This window comes from Aspergillus heteromorphus, assembly GCF_003184545.1.
Source record: "Aspergillus heteromorphus CBS 117.55 chromosome Unknown BO70scaffold_26, whole genome shotgun sequence".
In the NCBI taxonomy this organism is placed as follows: domain Eukaryota; kingdom Fungi; phylum Ascomycota; class Eurotiomycetes; order Eurotiales; family Aspergillaceae; genus Aspergillus; species Aspergillus heteromorphus.
In genome coordinates this window covers 147,377-159,482 of record NW_020290431.1, presented here as the reverse complement: position 1 = coordinate 159,482, position 12,106 = coordinate 147,377, and the positions used below count along the sequence as shown (strand labels likewise).

Here is a 12,106-nt window from a genome sequence, read left to right as displayed (position 1 = left end):
CTATACAAAGTAGACCGACAGACAGAGGGGGAAACTACTATAGCAATCCACAGGGACTATTGGTGACCTTTTGTTTGTCTCACTGTCTGGTGTTATAATGAGTGTGAGTACAAAGAGAGCAGAGCCTACTCTGAAGGCTGCAAGTTTGCATGTGCCCCCCCCGTGATGGATCACAGTGGACGGTACCTGAATCCCCCCTTCCACGGGGGGTTCTGGGGTCACTTGGAATAACCTCACTTCATTGAATTGGTGGCCTCACCTTCTCGCCATCTCTTACTCACTGCTGCCTGACCTCTGCTTTTACTCACCACCGCCTTGCTTTTGCTGTTAGTCTATCACACCTCACCCTTCCCCTGATTTACGGTCCTGGCAGCTGATAGATTCCTTGGTTGCTTGTCAGCTCACTTGGCGTTGGAACATATTTTGAGAAAGTGAATCCCTATAGTGCAGCCTCTTCTCAGATTTCTTCAGTGTTACTTCATGCCCCACTCACTCTTCTTTCGCCAATCCTCCTCTGCGCCCAACTTGCTTCCTACAAGTCTCTGCATTTACGGTGTATCATCGTAGGTCCCCTAGAGGCTCAGAATCCCCAGCGAGCAATTCCCCGGAAGATTCCCGCAGCCTTCATGGCATCTACAATGGATCCTTTTCCCACCACCTGGTCATTTCTCTTTGACAAGGACAAGGGTGAAGCCTTGAAGCCAAAGCCTATCGAGGTTGATTCAAACTGGGACTCCGACGCCTCCAGCGTCACACTCGATAATGACCCAGACAGATCTCTATACCTGGACTGTGCTCCAAGTCATCGAAAATGTGACAGCGACAGCTCGCCCCGCCAGCAGTCAGTCGATATCTGCGAAGTCATTGATCTCACCTCGGGAACGGAAGGCTTTAGCGACGGTGACTATCTCACCGACGAATGCTACCGAAGACTCCTTCTCAACTGGGAGGGAAGCAGTCCCCATAGGCCTCAAGTGATCGATGAATGGCCTACAGAGCGGTTGCTTGAGGAGGCGTGCGTGAACGGAATTGTTTACCGCCCGGGCCAGTCGCTTGAGTTGATCGATGGAACCTTCATCCGCATCGAAATAATCCTACAAACCGCTGCAGACAAAATACAATTCAACGGAAGGCACCTAATTCGAACTGCAGTCCACACGGGGACGTTCATCCCTAGCTGGGCCAACGAGCTTGTGTGGATTGCGAATGAAACAGATCTGGTCTCATTCGATTTGGTCCGGCGCTTTGTGAATATCAACTTCACAAACTACTGCCACATCGACCAAGACGGCCAGAAAAGGGATCGCCCGCAGGACCTGTTTTGCCGGCTGAAGGAACACTTTGCGTCAGGGGCAAAGGAGGCCGCATCAGTCGAGTACGTGTCGTTTAACGAAGCCGATGAAGGTTTCCAGCACGATCCCGCGAATCTACGGTGTGCCTGGAGGGGGGAGACCAGTCCGTTCGGAGAGGCTGAATGCCACCCAATCGCCTTGGAAAATTTGGTCGATCTCACTGACGAAGAGCCGGTCATCGACAAAAACCAACGACAGTATACTTTCGGCGATGGCTTTTGCGGAGCAGGCGGGGTATCCTGCGGTGCTCGCTCGGCCGGACTGCGCCCCCACTGGGCATTTGACCATTCACCGTATGCCGTTGCTACCTATAGACTGAACTATGACACCGCCGCCTGCGAAGGTTCCGACATATTCAACTTCTTGACGAATGATTACCAGTTCCTGAAGATCGATGTCAGCCACGGGTCGCCGCCATGCCAAACGTTTTCCGCTGCTCATACGATTGAGTGTGCCACCGACGATGCCAACTCGGCATGTATCTTCGCATGTTCCAACATAATCAAGAAGGCCAGACCGAGGGTACACACGATGGAAGAAACGAGTGGACTGTTCGAACGACACAAGGACACCTTCTATCGCGTTATCCAGGATTTTGTGGAGATCGGATATTCTGTTCGGTGGGCGATATTGAACTGCGTGGAATACGGGGTGCCACAGTTGCGAAAACGGTTGATCATCATCGCCTCCGGGTGCGTCCAGGCATTGGGAATTGCAAGTAACGTTCATCCATACTGACAGTGTATAGACCCGGGGAGACGCTGCCGCCCCTCCCGAAACCCACCCATGGCCTCCCGGGGTCTGGTCTGAAGCCGTACAGCACTATCAACCATGTCATCTCACGGATCCCTCGGGGAGCGCCCGATCACGATGTCGAAGGCGCCCTGGGCCGCAACCCCAACCGTGCCCCGTTCGACCCCAACCAGCAAGCTCGCACCATCACTTGCGGGGGCGGTGATAACAATTACCACCCCTCGGGTCAGCGAGGGTTTACGAACCGCGAGTTCGCCTGTCTCCAGACGTTTCCGATGAGCTACCGCTTCGGACCCCGACAGGTGCGCAAGCAGATCGGGAACGCGGTTCCTCCGCTGCTTGCCGAGGCCTGTTATCGAGCGATTAAGGACTCTCTGAATGCGACGGACGAGAGAGAGATGAGAGCACATGGCTGATACTGTCGAGATCCGTTCCTGTTTCCGCTTTGACTCTTCTTGGTGTCAACCCGGCGGGCTTTGGTGTCCTCGGCGGGTGGAGCCAGCGCCTGTCAATAGGAAGGGATGGACGGGGATGATCCGCCGCCGAGATCCACATGCCTCCTCCCATTAATTAATGGGTGATGAAAGAATGATGGCCGCGGGAACGAGGAGATGGCAGAAGAGGAAGCAGGATAACAGAAACCCCATGGGACAATTGGTGTATTAGCTCTGCCGAATGTTAAATAAAGAGAACAATAAAAAGGATGTGACATCTCCAAGAATATTGAACCGGGCGGGATGATCAGTGTGCGTCAATCTGCACGATGAGGTTACTGTGTAAGCAAGGTGGCTCTCGTGCATGGTGCTAAGTGACTAGCAGCTGCTCTCGGCCGCGCAGGAAACCAGAGTGCCTCGATGGGATTTCTCGACCTCGGGGGAAGGAAGGGAGAAAGAAGCCTGGGACGGCCACATGCAAATGAACGGATAGCCAATGGTAGAGGCAATTGAAGTTCTGAATTTTGGGACCCCTTTGGCCCGATTCTGGGGGGAGACTTACTTCCATGAGGAGGTTGTGGGAGCAAAGGAAGAGAGAGAGAGAGACTGAGAGACTGAGAGAGAGGCTTCGGCCCAGCCGGCAATAGCCGTGCGGTGGCCTCGGCTTCCAGGCTCCCCCCCGGGCGGGAGCAATAATGAGCTCAGGCGGACCAGCAATGCAACTCACCGTCTCCGTCGCTCTCCCTGTCCTGCCTGTCCTTTTATTTTCCTCCTCCCCCTCCCTTTCTCACTAGATCGCCTCGCTGCACCACTCTCCTCCCTCCATTGCATCTTGTCTCTCGGGTATTGCGCCCTCTCTCCTTCCCTTCTGTTCCTGCAGCGCCATGTCTGCCTCTTGTTCAGCGCTGAGACGGCTGACCCACAGGTCTCCCCGCACTTGGTCCTCCCGCATCGCTTCCGTCTCCAGGCCCTCCTCCTCGTCCCTCTCCTCCCTCCCCTCCGTTGCCCATCACAGCCTCAGGGCCTCTACACTCCCCCGTGTATCTCGATTCTCAACCATGGCCGCCCTTCAGCATGCCGCCCCCGTCGTGCCCGGCGACAAGGCCTACGACCCCGAGATCAAGGACATGGCCGACTACATCCACAACTACAAGGTCGACTCCGACTTGGCGGTAGGTCCCCCCATACCCGCCCGGCTCCCCATTTCCCGTTCCCCGTTCCCCGTTCGACCCGTCCGTCGAGTGAACATTGGGGCTTCTGTTTCTTCGTCTACACCTGGTATTCTGACAAAACATGTGATCTCGATTTCTAGTATGACACCGCGCGTCTGGTGTTTCTTGACACCTTGGGATGCGGGCTGGAGGCGCTGAAGTTCAAGGAATGCGCCAAGCTGCTGGGCCCGGTGGTCGATGGCACGGTGGTCCCCCACGGCACTCGTGTTCCCGGAACCCCCTACCAGCTGGACCCCGTCAACGGTGCCTTCAACATTGGTGCCATGATCCGCTGGCTCGACTACAACGACTGCTGGCTGGCCGCGGAGTGGGGTCACCCCTCCGACAACCTGGGTGGTATCCTGGCGGTCGCGGACTGGGTCTCCCGCACCAACCGGGCTGGAGGTAATATCGCCGGAGGCAAGATCTTCAAGGTCAAGGATGTGCTGGAGGCCATGATTAAGGCCCATGAGATCCAGGGTGTGTTGGCGCTCGAGAACTCCTACAACAAGGTCGGCCTGGACCACGTCGTTCTCGTCAAGGTTGCGACCACGGCTGTGGTCTCCAAGATGCTCGGTCTGAGCGAGAAGCAGACTGCGGACGCGATCACCCAGGCGTTCGTGGATGGCCAGTCCCTCCGCACCTACAGACACTCCCCCAACACCATGTCCCGGAAGTCGTGGGCGGCCGGTGACGCCTGTCAGCGGGCCGTCAACCTGGTCCTGAAGGTGCAGAAGGGAGAAGGTGGTCTGCACACCGTCCTCTCTGCCCCGGTCTGGGGCTTCTACGATGTCCTATTCAAGGGCAACAAGTTCCAGTTCCAGCGTCCGTACGGCAGCTACGTCATGGAGAACGTCCTCTTCAAGGTTTCTTACCCAGGTAAGTCTGGCAATAACCCGGCAGACGGAAGACGACTAATGTTCCATCACAGCGGAGTTCCACTCCCAGACCGCGATCGAGGCGGCTCAGATCGTGAATGCGAAGCTGAAGGCGCTGGGCAAGAGCGCTAAGGACATCAAGGAGATCAGCAACCGCACTCACGAGGCGTGCATCCGGATCATCGACAAGCAGTTCAAGGCGATGGACAACTTTGCGGACCGTGACCACTGTGTTCAGGTGAGCTTTTCGGAATAATACCATGCAACAAACATGCTAATAAAATTGTAGTACATGGTTGCGACCATGCTGGTCTTCAACCGGCTGACAGCCAGCGACTACGCCGACGGCTCGGAGGCCGCCACCTCTCCGCTCCTGGAGGACCTACGCAAGCGCATCAGCTGTGTCGAGGACCCCCAGTTCACGACGGACTACCACGACCCCAGCAAGCGCACGATCCCCAACGCGCTCACCGTCACCCTGAAGGACGGAACCGTGCTCGACGAGGTGGTCGTGGAGGCGCCTCTGGGCCACCGCCTGCGCCGCGAGGAGGCCAAGCCCGAGATCCTGGCCAAGTACAAGCGTCACCTGGAGGCGCACTTCGAGCAGAGCCGCATTGACGAGCTCATCGAGCTGGGCTGGAACCGCTCTGCTCTGGAGAGCCATGACGTGGACAGCTACGTTGATCTGTACGTGAAGGACAAGATGGTGGCCGCGCAGTAGAGATATAAATATGTGGGATAGAGCTGCCGGTTTAATTTTGGCGATTGGAAAGCAACCAGAGCGTGTTTTGAGCTAGCCAGCAGGATATGATGTATGAGACAAGCATGTTTGCAGAATAAAGACATTTTCAAATTACCGGTGACCAAGTTCCGCATGAGATGTAGTAGTTTCGACAAGACAGACTGCGCGAACCCAGCCAGATCCACAGCCAGATCCGCCCCGTCAAACGCGCTGCCAACAGCACAGCAACACCGATGCGTCTGCGTCTGCGTCTTCGTCTGCAACGAAGAGAACCGAATCTACCACATAATAGTACCTACAACCCCCCTTTTACAAAAATAATCATCTGAAACACCTCAACCCACATATATAATTAGAAAATACCCTCACCCACCGCCACTGAAAATACAATGGTTGGTTGACTATTGGTGCGCAGGGCGAAAAGCAACTTGGAATATTGTACACCCTTAAGGAACTATAATTCGGCTGTATCTTCATCAAACAAGTCTTCATGGTGTAGTTGGTTATCACGTGGGTCTCATATGAATAGTATGACTAGGAAGTAACAACTTCTTGGATATCCCAAGGCCGGGAGTTCGAACCTCCCTGAGGACAGTTCTTTTTTGGGGTTGGTTTTGATTTTTTTGGGTGGTGGAGTGGAGAGGAGTGGAGCAGATCCAGGCTGCACCGCATCGGATTGGACTGGACTGGACTGGACTGGACTGGACTCGGTTCGATGCTGTGTACAACTACTCCGTACACTACTGTAAATACTATATAGTAGATAGTAGTAGTAGTAGATAGATTGGCCACCAATTTGCTTTGCATTTTTGCATCTACCTAGTATCTACTTTCTTCTCTCATTACTCACCAAGGGAGAGACATAACCTTAGCAACACCACTCCCACATCTCATCCACCTACAAGAAGAATCCACCATACAACAAATAGTACCTCTATCTCCAAGGCAGCTAGAAGGTTTTCGAGACATCGAGACAACCTTTCAGTCTAGGGGGTATCTGTAAGTTATCTGACAAAAGCCTACCTACCTACCTACCTACTGACCCAACGACAAGACACAATACCCAGAATCCATCTACTCCCCCCCTCAAAATCCCCCCTCACCTTGCTCGCGAACTCATCATCCACGACCATCTGGCACGCTACGACAGCCATCCCCGCCGCACAAGCCAGACTGCGCTCATGCGCCTCGGAGGACCCCGCCCCCTTCGTGAACAGCGGGGTATGATTCACCCCCTCGGTGGGGATGGTGAAGAGGCCGTGGAATCCGGGGACGGCGTAGGATACATTTCCTGTGAGGGTTAGTATTTTATTACCGGGGAATAAAATGGCCACCAGTTGGATAACGTACCCATATCCGTCGATGCACCGGTCAACTCACTCGCCTGCCCGGCGTTATTCAACAGAGTGTGGTGGCCCATGGCCCGCATGACGGAGACGTAGCTCTCGCATAGCGGCGTGTTAGTTTTCAGGTCGTCGTAGGATATGCCCCTGCATTGCATAGAGATTGGCATCTTACTCTACATCCAACACAAACCAGAGCAAAGCAAAAAAAAAAAAGGGACCTACCACTGAATATCAACCCCACACCCGGTCGCATCCCCCGCGGCCTCAAAACACCTCACGACTCTCTGCGTCAACGCCCGCAACTCCGCCCTCGTCCTCGCCCGCACATAATACTCGACCGTCGCCTCCCCCGGGATAACATTCGGCCTGTCCCCCCCATTCACAATGACACCATGAATCCTCTGCTCGGGGCGAATCTGCTGCCTGAGCAAACTGATATTCACGTACGCCGCGACCACCGCATCCAGGGCATTGACGCCCTCCCACGGGGCGGCCGCCGCATGCGCCGGCTTGCCCGTGAAGGTCACCCGGAACTTATCATTCGCCAGGAAGCCGCCGGGCAGGACGGTGGCCATGCTGAGTAAATTGGGGTGGCCGGGGGCCATGGAGATCGGGTGGACCATCAGGCAGGCGGAGACGTCCTTGTAGGCGCCGTTTTGGAGGAGGTGGACCTTGCCGCCGTAGGATTCTTCGGCGGGGGTGCCGAGGAGGCGGATTGTGTAGGTTGGGGTGGTGGCATTGGCGTTCGGGAACTGGGATGTGAGGGCTTCGCAGGTGGCGAGGAATGCGGCGATCGAGCTGGTCGCGATGAGGTTGTGGCCGCAGGCGTGGCCGATGCCGGGAAGGGCGTCGTATTCGGCGTTGAAGACGATGGTGCGGTTGGATTTGTTGGGGGTGGGATCGGAGTTGTTGGTGAAGGTGATTTCGAAGGCGGTTTCGAGACCCCAGGCGGAGCGGGTCACTTTGTAGCCGTGAGGGGTGAGGGCGTCGAAGAGCGCGCAGATGTTGTCGTGGGCTTGGTGTTCGGCGTAGCCAAGTTCGGGGGTGGACCAGATCTTGGGTAGGGGGGGTTAGAGAGAAGGAGAAGAAAAGAGAGTGGTGTTCAGATAATATAAAGAACATACCTTATTGTTGATGGCTTTCAATTCGGCGTCATATTTCTGGAGAGCGGATTGTACGCTGCCGATGAAGCGTTGCTGGGTTGCGGGGAGGTACATCGTAAGGGGATGGATGTTTGTGTACTACCGGGGACTGAGTGATACATCTGCGATAATGCTGTGATGCGGTGCATCTTATAGATGGGTGATAACAAAGATAGGACAATGCGTGTCAGTGTCATCGCCGTGCGGAGGAGTAACTAACTACTCGTAAGGAATAAGGATGCACCATCGCCACTGCCGATGGTGGCCCCAGGCACAGACCTGTGATTGGACGGCTGTCGGCCAAGTCACCTGACTCTTGCCGACGCAGCCAATCACCAGCCTCGGCTCGGCAGTGCAGCGGGCCGGGGCTTTTCCGGCATCGGCAGGTGTCAGTACTTAGTCGTCGTACGTACTAGTATCTATGCTGTCAGCCTGTCACTCCAGTGCACAATCTTCCCCGCGCCTCCGCGCTTGATCTTCTTTTCAATGTCGCGCTCGCCTCTCGGCTCCCTCACGCCAATGGACCTGTCCACACCAACCCCACGATCAAGTCTCGACAGCAAATCTGTGGAGCCTAGATAGGACGATGTACACCCTCGGCAGGAAGACTCGCTCTAGGACCGGTGAGGACCCGCCTTGCTTCTGGCTATCGTCTACATAGCGCTCTCCGACGCCAACTGACAGCTCCTCCCCTTCTCCCCCCTCCAGGCTGCCGCACGTGTCGAGTCCGCAAGGTCAAATGCGACGAGGAGAAACTATCCGTCCCCGGCCAGAAGGAGCCGCAGTGCAGGCGCTGTGCCGCCGCCCAGATCCTCTGCGAGTGGAAGGGTGGCCCCATCCCACGCGGACCGGCCAAGGCCTCATTGGCGAAGACGGTGGGCGTTCTCACTAGATCCGTGAAACGCCCGGCCCATGTCCCCCCGACCCCGTCGCCCACCGTGGCCTTATCTCCGCCCGGAGGCTCAGAGACGAGAATCCAGGCTGCTAATTCCCTAGCGCTGTCGGTGTTCGACCGCTCCTGTCTAGGATATCTCCAGGATTCCGCGCTGGTCGTCATCCTGGGCAAGCATTGGCCGTGGTCCACCGTCTCATATGCGTACCACAAGATCGCCGTCAGGGAACCCATGGTCATGAGCATGATGCTGGCGACTACCTCTAGCGAGATCAATAGGTCGCGTCTCTATGCCCGGGCGGAGGAATCCTCGGTTCAGGACTTGTCCGACGTGGATAGCCGGGTGCACTACGGTCGAGCCCTGTCTGGCCTCCGGGAGGCGCTGAAACCGGACGTGAAGTCCCCGGCAGAGATCGAGGCGATCTTTATTACCTTGTGGATGATGATCGACTACGAGAACCGGTTTGGGAGCGGCACTGCGGGAATCAATATCCACATCCGTGGCATCGAAAGCCTGCTGTTCAACCATGTCGTGCCCTCGCTCAAGCAATTGGAACCTCCGCAAGCTGCCATTACAGCTGGAGATTTTAAACCGGCGGCCGGACCCAAGAACGAGATGGGGAGCAAGGGGTTGGCCCTTCCGCCTGAACGACCGGGTGGCGGGGAGATCTCAAAGAGCCGGCTTCGGAATACAGCCGTCCCGCTATTTCTGCTTTGGACGCTGTATTTCTTTACGCCTGGCGCTCTGCTCTCTGGTCCTGGGGCTGCCAGGCTGGATGCCGACCTGTTCAAGTTCTTCATCCAGGAAGAAACGGAAAACGCGGGACTGAGTCTGGCGGAACTCTACCGCATCGGCAGACAATCGCCGTCCCGGTTCTGGGGGGAGTCGTACCCGGCGACTGCCCAGCTGGATGATCTGGAGAACCTGTCGGGGCTGACACTGTACCATAGAAGCCATGTGACACAGTTCAAGATCACGGAGCTGTTTCGTCAGGGCTGTCCCTCGTGTCAGGGGATCATTGATGAGCTCCTCATGCTGTCTGATGTAAGAATTAGCGGGGATGTCAACTCGTCAAAGGCTAACAGCGCCAGGAATACGATACTCTACTGTCGTCAGCGAAATCCGCACCGTCCTGCGACATCGTCGGAGGCGGGCGTCGCGTGATTGAAACCATCTTTTGGGCAGCAATCACCTACTACGGCACGATAGTTTACTTCCACCTGTGCTTCAAGGATCTTGCCAAGCAAAACCACCGGCCAGGACTGATGTCTCTGGACGAAGCGGTGTCTCGCGTTCTGGAGCTGTCCTTGAAGCTCCATCGCAGCCGTCCACACCTGATGCTGCGGATCACCTGGCCCCTGTTCATCGCAGGCATTGCCACACCCGACAGGATCTACCAGGATTGGGTATCAATCCGGCTGCATGAGCTGGGTCGCTACGGGCTGAACTACGCCCGTGCCAGTACGCGCTTCGACGAGATCATCCAGGGAAGCGATCCGTTTGCACAAGGCCAGAGGCCTTTATGCACTTAAGAGTTGACGGGCTTGTGTGGTCAACGAGGAGATCTGCGCCTGGTGTCACATCTGGACACGATACGAAGACATCTGCACGACTTGTCAACCTCTTCTGGATACGCAGGATGGCCGATTCCGCCTCAAAACGCATGTCGGTAATAACTAGCCTTGTGAATGGCTCTAGCTGCTCTTTGCCGGCATTAGCCAGACAACCTGCAAGAGATTAAGGCGTACATTGCGAAGTTTTTTCCGGTTAAAATTACATGCCTCGACATTCACTTATCTGACGCCCTGATTTGAGCAGTCGCCCAGAAGGTTCCTCACAAAGTGTCTGTTCAAGTGTTGCATGACAGGCAGTGATAACTCGTGGGTCGTTCAGAACGCTCCCCGAGTGTCTGTCTAAAATCACATGTTTCGTGTACATGACTTCATTGAGACCGGTGGCTGTGGACCTAACAAACTTAGAGTTTCCCGACCAGAATACCATTGTCTTGGCGCGATGCACTGTCGAGGACATAGAAGGAGCCCCATTACAACTGCAGACCCGTCCTACCTGCGAGGAGAATAGGATGTCTGACACGTTGGGCACCTGTACTGGTGATACTCGAACCAGGAGGCCAGACAGGAAGCATGGAATGCGTGGTGACATCGATTCAGGACCAGGATATTCCTCCCCCCTCCGGCCCGACCTCTCTCCATGGACTCTGGGGTCGCTTCATCCGGGGGCGAAGGTGCGATGCAGGCGGGCTCCGGATACGGGAGGGTGTCTTGAGAGGGGGCCAATAGACCCGATAAACAGATAGGACTACCCCACGCATCAGTTTCTGGGTCCGAAGGCCAAGACCACTAACAGCCCGCGTATCACGGGCCAAGCGTTGGCGCGACCAAGGATGGGACAGCCTTACCAGGATTCCTGCGCGTACTCCCAGTGCTCGTTATCCGCCCGGGTCTGCTCTTCCAGCCATCTCTCGACGGAGACTTGGCGCATGGTGCCGTCTGTGGTGAGGTCGCGGAGCTCACTGTCGCGTCTCAGGGGGTGTGTTCGACGATGGTACATGAGGATCGCACTAGTCGGGTCAGAGAAGAACGCTCACATTCTACTGCTTCCAGAATCGAATGTGCGATCACACCGAAGGGGAGCACTTACAGCGGGACGAAACTCATGGCCGCAAACAACAGCACTGCGCCCACCACCACCCCGACAATGCTGGAGCTAGACTGCTCAGGAGTCATGGCAGCGGGCACGCGAGGACAAGGAGGGATGATAGATCGAATGAGACACAGCAGCTGCGTCGGATAGATCGGCCAACACGCAGCAGTCCACTTGCCCCTCCCCAGGGCCCAGAAGAAGGAGGTGGGGTGCAGTGAATGCCGGGGTAGACCCAGGAGGTCGGAGGCCTGGTTTTAAGGTTGGCCAGCGACTGGCTCTCAGACCCTCCCCGCAGCAGCACGCCAAGCGCGTCTGAACCATCGGAGGGCCGTCCATCCCAGGCGGAGATGCCTTCCAGAGGCGCCAAGCCTCCCGCGCTCCGGAACCACCTTGGCGTTCCGCTGGGGCAGGCAGCGCCGCAGCACCAATCGCGCGCTGGCCTGCCGCAGTCGCCGCGCGGCCGAACATCGACCGACCCCCCGTGTGGACATCCGCGGTCGTTTGCGTCATATGCGGCGAGGCGAGAGCCAGAACCCATCCAAGGTTCGCGCCAAGATGTCCGACCCGACGACGCGTGATTGGTGCTTGGCCGGTCTGGGCATCGGTCTATACACTCGCCAAGAGGATTCGCCCAGCAGAGGAAGACGGATATCGCCCCTGAGAAGAAGAAGAGGACGCTTAAATAGGACGA

General features: G+C 56.4%; 5 protein-coding genes and 1 non-coding gene across 6 annotated transcripts; 4 read left to right on the top strand and 2 right to left on the bottom strand.

The window, feature by feature from the left end:
- Nucleotides 1-638: 638 nt before the first annotated feature.
- Nucleotides 639-2,521, top strand: BO70DRAFT_297861 (DNA cytosine methyltransferase; the record flags this gene model as incomplete). Its single annotated transcript, XM_025539584.1, has 2 exons — nt 639-2,044; nt 2,101-2,521. 2 exons carry the CDS (start codon nt 639-641, stop codon nt 2,519-2,521), a joined length of 1,827 nt encoding a protein of 608 aa, XP_025396402.1.
- Nucleotides 2,522-3,297: 776 nt separating this feature from the next.
- On the top strand, nt 3,298-5,485 carry BO70DRAFT_320513 (putative 2-methylcitrate dehydratase). Its single transcript, XM_025540479.1, has 4 exons — nt 3,298-3,711; nt 3,852-4,629; nt 4,682-4,866; nt 4,918-5,485. Exons 1-4 carry the CDS (start codon nt 3,424-3,426, stop codon nt 5,347-5,349), a joined length of 1,683 nt encoding a protein of 560 aa, XP_025396401.1. The 5' UTR covers nt 3,298-3,423; the 3' UTR covers nt 5,350-5,485.
- A 369-nt stretch (nt 5,486-5,854) lies between these two features.
- BO70DRAFT_t269 lies at nt 5,855-5,964 on the top strand. Its single transcript has one exon. It is a non-coding gene; the product is annotated as a tRNA-Met (tRNA).
- Nucleotides 5,965-6,173: 209 nt separating this feature from the next.
- Nucleotides 6,174-8,078, bottom strand: BO70DRAFT_342195 (M20 family metallopeptidase). Its single transcript, XM_025541371.1, has 4 exons — nt 7,841-8,078; nt 6,939-7,771; nt 6,721-6,860; nt 6,174-6,661 (listed from the first exon to the last, which is right to left on the bottom strand). The coding sequence occupies exons 1-4, from the start codon at nt 7,931-7,933 to the stop codon at nt 6,402-6,404; spliced, it is 1,326 nt and encodes a 441-aa protein (XP_025396400.1). The 5' UTR covers nt 7,934-8,078; the 3' UTR covers nt 6,174-6,401.
- A 201-nt stretch (nt 8,079-8,279) lies between these two features.
- On the top strand, nt 8,280-10,564 carry BO70DRAFT_431677 (uncharacterized protein). The gene is made up of 3 exons (XM_025548261.1): nt 8,280-8,481; nt 8,567-9,795; nt 9,843-10,564. Exons 1-3 carry the CDS (start codon nt 8,445-8,447, stop codon nt 10,281-10,283), a joined length of 1,707 nt encoding a protein of 568 aa, XP_025396399.1. The 5' UTR covers nt 8,280-8,444; the 3' UTR covers nt 10,284-10,564.
- Nucleotides 10,488-11,617, bottom strand: BO70DRAFT_364834 (uncharacterized protein). The gene is made up of 3 exons (XM_025543912.1): nt 11,413-11,617; nt 11,171-11,332; nt 10,488-11,070 (listed from the first exon to the last, which is right to left on the bottom strand). Exons 1-3 carry the CDS (start codon nt 11,496-11,498, stop codon nt 10,815-10,817), a joined length of 504 nt encoding a protein of 167 aa, XP_025396398.1. The 5' UTR covers nt 11,499-11,617; the 3' UTR covers nt 10,488-10,814.
- Nucleotides 11,618-12,106: the final 489 nt, after the last annotated feature.